The sequence below is a fragment of the Meriones unguiculatus genome, chromosome 10 (genome assembly GCF_030254825.1).
Source record: "Meriones unguiculatus strain TT.TT164.6M chromosome 10, Bangor_MerUng_6.1, whole genome shotgun sequence".
NCBI classification, from domain to species: Eukaryota; Metazoa; Chordata; class Mammalia; order Rodentia; family Muridae; genus Meriones; species Meriones unguiculatus.
Window position 1 is genome coordinate 110,746,328 of NC_083358.1, and position 8,194 is coordinate 110,754,521.

An 8,194-nucleotide genomic window follows, 5' to 3' on the forward strand; every position below is an offset into this window, starting at 1 on the left:
GACATTTGCTCAACTATGTTTCTAGCAGCTTTATTTGTAATAGGCAGCATCTGGAAACAACCCAGATGTCCCTCACCTGAAGAATGGATAAAGACATTGTGGTACATTTACACAATGAAGTATTACTCAGCTGTTAAAAACAAGGATATCATGAAACTTGCAGTCAAATGGATGGAACTAGAAAAGTTCACCCTGAGTGAGGTAACCCAGAACCAGAAAGACACACATGGTATATTCTCACTTATAAGTGGATATTAGCTGTATAATACAAGATAGCCATACTAAAAGTCATAGACTGAAGAAGCCAAAGAACAAGGAGGACCTTAGGGAGGATGTTTCATTCTCAACCAGAAGGATGAGAATAGACAGCTTCATTTTTATAGGCATTTAGTGTGCTGTAAACTTGCCTCTTAGAACTATCTTTATTGTGTTTCATAAGTTTGGATATGTTGTTTTGGATTTTGTTCAATTCTAATAATTTGTATTCCTCAGTTGTGAATTGTTCAGTTCTCCCGAGTTGTAAACTTTCTATTGTTGGAGATACCCAACTTTAATCCATGTGGTTAGGTAGAATGCATAGTATTTCATATATGTGTGTGTGTGTGTGTGTGTGTGTGTGTTGAGACTTGCTTTGTTTCAAAGTGTGTGACCAAATTAGGAGAAAATTCCATAAGATGATAAAATTGTGTGTGTGTGTGTGTGTGTTTGGATGAAATGCTCTATAAATATCTGCTAAGGCCATTTGACTAATGGTGTCACTAAGCTCCAGCATTTCTCTGATTAGTTCTCATCTGAATGATTTGTCTACTGGTGAGAGTAGGGTATTGAAGTCACCTGTTATCATGGTGTGGCGGTCAATCCATAATCTTAGCTGTAGTAGTATATCTTTCATACATTTGGATGCCTTTTTATTTGTGCATAAATGTTTGGAGTTGCAATATCCTCTTGGGGAATGTTTTTCTTTGATAAGCATATAGTTTCTTTCCTGATTGTTTTGGAACTATTTTATTAGATATTAAAATGATTACACCAGCTTGTTTTTTTAATCTATTTGCTTAGAATATCTTCCTTCATTCTTTTAGTTGGAGGTGATGTCTGTTTATGATAGCAAAGTGTGTTTCTTGGATTCAGCAGATCCTGTTTTTAAATCCGATCTGTCAGTCTGTGTCTGTGTGATGTTGATAGGTATTAATGAGAAATGTTATCGATTCCTTTTATTTTGTCATTATGGTACAGGTTTTTCCTGCTTTTTTGATTTGTTGGTCTGGGATTATTTATTCCTTGTGTTTTCTTGGGTGTGGTTAACCTCTTTAGATTGAAGTTTTTTTTCCTAGTATCTTCTGAAGAGCTGGATTTATAGTTAGATACTGCTTAAATTTAGTTGCATCATTGCATGCTTTTCTTTCTTCATCTATTGTGATTGAAAGTTTTGCTGGGTGTGGTACTCTGGGCTGGTATCTATCTTCTCTTAGATTTGTAGAACATCCATCGGGTCCTTGGCTTTACTGAGAATTCCAGTGTTAGTCTAATGGATTTGTTATATATGTTATCTAGTCTTTTACCCTTTCAGCTTTTAATGCTTTTCCATTTAATGCTTTGATTATTATGTGTTATGGGAAATATCTTCTATTTCTTTCATCTATCTATCTATCTATCTATCTATCTATCTATCTATCTATCTATCCATCTATCTCAATCTATTCATTTTGTGTCCCAGCTGCTCCCTTGAACCCTCCCAATCCCAATCTCCTTCCCTCTTCTACTCCCATGTCCCTCCCCAAGTCCACTGATCGGGAGGTCCTCCTCCCCTTCATTCTGACCCTAGCCTACCAGGTCTCATCAGGACTGGCTGCATTGTCTTCCTCTGTGGCCTGGTAAGGCTGCCCACGCCCATCATGGGGAAGTGATCAAAGAGCCGGCCACCAAGTTCCTCTATTGAGAATTCTCTGTTTAGTGCTGTACCTCATTTTTCAATTAGATTACTTGATTTGTTGCTACATAATATCTTGAGTTCTTTATATATTCTGGATATCAGCCCTCTCTCAGATATAGGGTTGGTGAAGATCCTTTCCTAGTCTGTAGGCTGTTGTTTTGTTCTGATGACAGTGTCCTTTGCTTTACAGAAACTTTTCAGTTTCATAAAGTCCTATTTATAGATTGTTGATCTTAGAGCCTGTGCTATTGGGGTTCTGTTCAGGAAGTTGTCTCCTGTGCCAATGAGTTCAAGGCTCTTCCCCACTTTTTCTTCTTCTTGGATGAGTTACCACCAGCATCATCACAAGTTCAAGGCCATCTCTTGTTCTCTTACTGTGAACAATCTGTGCACACTGTCTGCAAAGTCCTGACATAGAGTGGTAGATAGCCTGTGTCTCCTCAGGAGAACTAGAAGCAAAGCTAGAGCTGTAGGCTTTCACTCAAATTCTCAACTGCCCTCTGCTGGCATTAGGATGTGTCCTCTTCATCATGATTTGATTCCAGGCTCAGATATTCATGTCTCACAGAGGTTCTTCCATTCAATCCTGACCTCTACTCTGGAGAGTATATGCTATAAAGACATTGATTTCTGGCGGTAACCATAGATGCTCTATTTTCCCTTGGGTCAGTGAGCCTCAGCAATAGCAAAAATCAGGCACCCCTTCAGGGTAATGATACTGAGAAAGAATGTTCCGGTAATTTTTTACTGCTCACTAATGCTACAGTGTTTAAGGCTTAGCTGTGCTCCCTCCTGGTGGAAAAATGTGATCCTGGCAAGTCCTGAGTCAGAAGCAACCGACCCTCTTTAATAAATATATCTGATAATTGAATTTTAAAAGTCTCTTTGGCATTGTATACACCATTGTATTAAGATAGTGTGTTGTCAGTTACATCATCTTAGTGCCAAATGCACTAATTACTCTACGGTAATGAGCAAATGAATTTATTTATTTGTGGTACTGTACAAATAAATTTATCTAAATTCGTGCATTGCTCTGTTCAATAATAACAAATTGTTATTATTATTTATTGAATAACAAAATTCTGAAAAACTTTTCTTCTTTAAATAAGAGTTATGTAAAACATCCTGGGTAGCATGTTCTAGATGAACACTGTACATAAAGAGATTGGAAGCAGGCAACTATAAGTGAATAAGCCAACTGGTGACCACTCTCCATGAACAGAGTTAGCATTCGGTCAGTCTGTTTCCTTCCATCCACCAAGTGAGCATGACCTTTCACAGTCTTCTGCCTGCACAGGTCATAAATGTACTTTGCTGGCCACTTACACAGAGTGTCCATTTGGAGCTGTGGCACCTCTACAGGCCTTGTTGCTTTGAAGGCTTTGTAGTTCCCGTGTTACCTGGACTTTATACCCAGACATTTATGATGTAATGCGTTCTCCATGCCTGGTTCTTGGTATTACTTACTGTTTACTCTAGAGATGCGGGGCTCTAGTAAACTGCAGAGTGCTGTTGTTGGTACCAGCTGAGCCACAACTCTTCCACTGGAGCATGAGCCCCTCCACATCTGTCTTTTGGCCATTGTCTCGGTTTCTTTCTCATATCTTATACTTTTATCTTTCCTATTGTTAAGCAATTCATACATTAAAATTTCTCTGTTTAACTGTACCCATGATTTCTATATCTCAAGGGAACACACTTCAAAGGCAACTTAGACCCATAGCTCTTGAAGACTCTAGGGGGTCCTATGTTTAACTTTAAATTATATAACTTACTACTGTTAGTATAAGTTAAATTTATTGAAAAATTTTATTATTATTATTATTGGATTTTTTCTTTTTTTCTTTTATTTTTCTTTTTAGTTAGATTTTGTTAACTCTGTGTCCCAGCTGTATCCCGCTCCCTCATTCCCTCCCCAACCCCACACTTCCTCCCTGGTCTCTTCCCTGACCCTTTCCACGTCCACTGATAGGGGAGGACCTCCTCCCCTTTCATTTGACCCTGTTTTATCAGGTATCTTCTATATCATGCAACATTTTACAAATTAGAATTAATTTTCAACTGCATTATGTCAGATACCTCCACTCAAACATTAGGTGGAGCACAGAGAACCTTGTGAAAGAGCGTGTGTGTGTGTGTGTGTGTGTGTGTGTGTGTGTGTGTATGAGTCAGAGAGGTCGAGGATACCAGAAAACCAAGGACCAAAGAATGAATGAAGCAGGGCTCATAGGGGCTCACAAAGACTGCAGTGTCAGTCACGGAGCTCACATGGGGCTGTACGAGGTCCTGTGCACGCAGGCTGTGGTTGTTTGGCTTGGGTTGTTTGTGGTAATCCTAACAGTGGGCATGGTGGCTGGCGGAGGGTTGTTTCTGACTCTGTTGCCTGGCCTTGGGATCATTTTCCTCCTCCTGAGTTGCTTCATCCAGCCTTGATATGAGGGTTTGTAACTGTTCTTATTGCACTTTGTTATGCTGTGTTCGGTTGACGTCACTGGGAAGCCTGTTCTTTTCTGAGGTAAAGCAGTGAATCTTGGGAAGAGGGAAGGTACCCTGGAGGGAACGGGGAGGAGTGGAGGCAAGGGAGGCTGTGGTTGGGATATAGTGTATGAGAAAAGAAGAAATTCTTAAAAATAAGTAAATAAAAGAAAATTCTTCCGGCCAAAACAATGTAGTATGCTTTGTCATGGGTGTTGCTTCTCAAAAGCCAAGACAAGGTCTGGATGTCACCCTACAACTATATTATCTCACTACTGCCCTCTTGTGGTCTGGTGACTCTCGGAACTACACTTTCTCAGCAACATTGTCGGTCCCTCAGGCCTACTGAAAGGTTACTACAGCAAATTTCCCCCAAAGAAATTCAATATAGCACTGAAAGGAGATCAAAATGAACCAGAGTAAACATTTTTACTTGCCCCATCTTTCAATTTTTTTTGGGTTCCATTATAATATACTTAAAATTATTAGAGTAAAACCTGTGTAGATTCTTTAAAAACTTAAAGCACATGTCCTTTCTTGCTGAAAATTTGATTTTATTCTTTTGTAAAAATGGTTTATAAAATCATTTATACATGGCATAAATAACATTTTAATTTTTAATACTTTTTGTTTTTTAGAGAAATACAAACAGCAGGCTTGGACATTAGAGTTGATAGTAAGGTTTTCTTCGTAACACATCTGAGGTATATAAGCTTGTTTAGTAACAATGTAATGTTTAAAAATACTGAATATACCTCAAGTTTATGCAATGTTGACAATAGGTGAAATAACATTAATGAAGTCTCTCTCTATTCGTTAGACAATCTACATCAAGCTCATGACTATCCAGAAATTCTGTCTTTAAGTTAGTGCCCAGATTAAAGCCCATGTGCTCTGGGCTCAGTCAGTCTGTGAGAGTGACTTTATAATTTTCTCAGATAAGGTTTTCTGAACTGTATATTATATGTAATGAAAGAAATGACATGTATAACTTATTGGTAACAGTGACATATTTTCTACAACAGTCGTACGGATAATTGTCGACATGGTATAGAATCTCTCACCAACCTTATGGACTCCAGCTTGTCTCCACGTTGAGGCTAGGTGAGAGGCCCAAAGGGTGGACACAGCACTACTGTTTCCTGTAGAGCAGACAGTGCTTTGAGAACACTTTTCTAAGCCCACAACACCTGTCCCTCTGGATAGAAGAGGAAAAAAGACTACCATGTGTGGGCAGCTACACCAAGCCTCATCGGTGTCTTTCCTACTCGGCACTTTACAGATCCTCCCTGACTCTGGTTCCTCTGTGGAGATATCCAGTGTGGACTCAGTTACATGGTTATGCTCAGAATATCTTTCATGGATTTTTATCTAAGGTCTTAACTCGAGATGTCTCCTGTGCCATCTCCTTCTTGGGTACCACGCTATCTCACCAAGTCTCTGAGCAGAAGAATGTGCAGGAGGACAGCAACAGCATCCTAAGCATTAGGAATATTGGGTCATTTGAGTTCTGGAAATATCCTCCCACATCTTTTCTTAAGATCTTTCCTGCACACAGCCCTCCCAACAGCCCAGAGTCAGGGTCTATCAGAAAGAGAATTTCCTGTTTGCCTGGTTCTTGGTGAGGTCTGTTTAAGGAATCAATGCAGAACAATGTAGGCCCTACTGGGAAAATCAATAAACACCAAGAAGCCAATACTATCTAAGAGGTAAACTTTATTTCTGTACACTGATAAGGCTTTGGGAAACAATTTTCTTTCACCTTCAGTTCTTCTTTGCCTAGTACCAGAGCCAATGCCAAGAGGCCTAATCTTAACAAAGAAAGAATCCCATCACCCATGCAACTAGTTCAGGAGGAGAGTAAGGAAGGCTAAGTGAGGAACAGCATTGGTTCAAGGCTGGTCTTAGTCTGTGGCTCTTTGGTTCCTCAGAGATTGCAGGTCAGCTACAGTGTCCAGAACTAGGACAAGAGCTCGAACACCCTGCAAATCCATTCTCAGGGCACTCAGAACACTGAGGCTGCCGAAGGTAGAATCGAGGAAATCGGTGTGATACCAAAGAGAGGCTGCTTCCAAGGCCAGAAATAAAGCAGGTGGAAACACAGCAGGAGGGAGCCGGAGGGGCACTGGGAGGGAGACAGGAGGCAGGAGACTGGGGACCTCGAAGAGGGCACTTGGGTGGACACTTAGCAGAGAGCTGGCATTTCTGCTGGTTTTGCAGGGAGGACATCTTGGACAAACTTCAGATATCCTGAAGGGGGGAAATGAAGACATTTTGATAACCTAGTGAATACAAATCGTTTTGCTTGATATTTTCCTATGCAGCCTGAAATTCTGCAACTAAATCTGCGAGTCTAGAAACTGTCATTACAACAGAGAAGCCCCAGTTTCCCAGCACAGAAGAAGCCCAAGTGGGTAAACCAGAATAGGTTAGCCTCCTCCTCCTCCTCATTGTTCTGTTCCTCCTAAGACTAACTTTAAATATTTGAAGTTCTTGGTGCTTTTCCAAATCTTAAGTTATCAAGTAAGCTTTTCTGCAATGGTCTACTTTGTTGCCTTCACCATGCTTTCTGTCCTTTCGTTACCTTGTTCCTCAGCCTCCCCTTGCTTTGCTGTCCTGTGTCATGGGTTCTGACTAAGTTCTATTCTTCAGCCCTATGTAGATGCTCTTGTCCTACAATAGCCTCCTTTCCTTCATGCCTTCTCATTACTCTAATATCTAGTTAACATTTGCTTTTCCTGGGATGGTAGTTTTGATTCATCTTCATGATTTCCTGTGCCTGAAATTACCTATTAGCTCTCACTCATTCTCCATCCTGGACTGGCTTGTCCCATTCAGCTTGGCCATAGCCAAGCCATCCACTCCTCAAACAGCCATTAGATCAGTAAGAAGACTTACCTTGTTCTCTTATTATCAGGCAGAAAATGGAAATGAGGAGACTCTATGAGTAGAAGTCTTTTATATGTCCACCACTCTAAACTCAGAATGAGCTATGGATGATGTGAAAGCTGCTTGCTGATCAGGTGGCTTTGATGACAACAGCCCACATGCTGGTGGCTCTGTCATTTTCTCACTATGTCACTCTGGGTCACAACCAGTTCCTTATGAGTGTCTTCCCAGAACATCTCTCCACAAGCCTTGTTAATATTTCCATAAAGGCAAGATAATAGCTTACAAGGATGTTTACAAGAAAGAAGCTTGGGGACTGGACTGAAGTTACACTTTCTGGAAGATTCCAAAGAGTAAAGCAAGTCTAAGGCCACAGGTGCTGGGCCAGCTTAGGGTGCAAATGGGAAATATCAAAGGTTTCACCAAGTTTGGAACCAGAAATAAATGCACTTGTGACCACGGTGACAGCTCAATGTATTTGATTCAGGAAGCAAAAGCACTTAGAACCTTGAGGAATTAAGAGACAGAGCCTTCTGGAGAGGGTGTTGGTTACTGCTTCCACTCCACAGGCCAAGGTACTGACAGCCAGACAGGATGAAGGAGAAGCTCAAACTTTGTGTAGTGTTTGCTCTGGAAGCTCTGCCTCTCAAATTCTGACCAGAGACCCAGGCATATTTTCTGTATTCACAACCCTTCTTTCCAAGTTGCTTGTGTATGTTGACTGCAGTGTACTTTCTCCCTGGCCAGGATCCTCCTTGTTTTGCATATGGCACTCCTTACACCATTTGTTTTTCTTGCCCACCCTTTCAAACTTTTTTTTTTTAACCAATAAACGTTCTTGCTTCTCTAGCTTGTCAGTACACAGCAGAAAGCACTACAACCTTCAGAGAATTC

The 8,194-nt window shown here is 40.7% G+C and overlaps 1 protein-coding gene across 1 annotated transcript; it reads right to left on the reverse strand.

Annotated features, from left to right (window-relative positions):
• Window positions 1–6,131: 6,131 nt before the first annotated feature.
• On the reverse strand, window positions 6,132–7,391 carry Lce7a (late cornified envelope 7A). The gene is made up of 2 exons (XM_060393303.1): window positions 7,310–7,391; window positions 6,132–6,661 (listed from the first exon to the last, which is right to left on the reverse strand). The coding sequence occupies exon 2, from the start codon at window positions 6,638–6,640 to the stop codon at window positions 6,353–6,355; it is 288 nt and encodes a 95-aa protein (XP_060249286.1). The 5' UTR covers window positions 6,641–6,661; window positions 7,310–7,391; the 3' UTR covers window positions 6,132–6,352.
• Between the last annotated feature and the right edge of the window lie 803 nt (window positions 7,392–8,194).

Bases quoted from the DNA above. Each gene is read 5' to 3' on its own strand.
- Lce7a (XM_060393303.1), bottom strand. From the start codon at position 6,640: ATGTCCTCCCTGCAAAACCAGCAGAAATGCCAGCTCTCTGCTAAGTGT.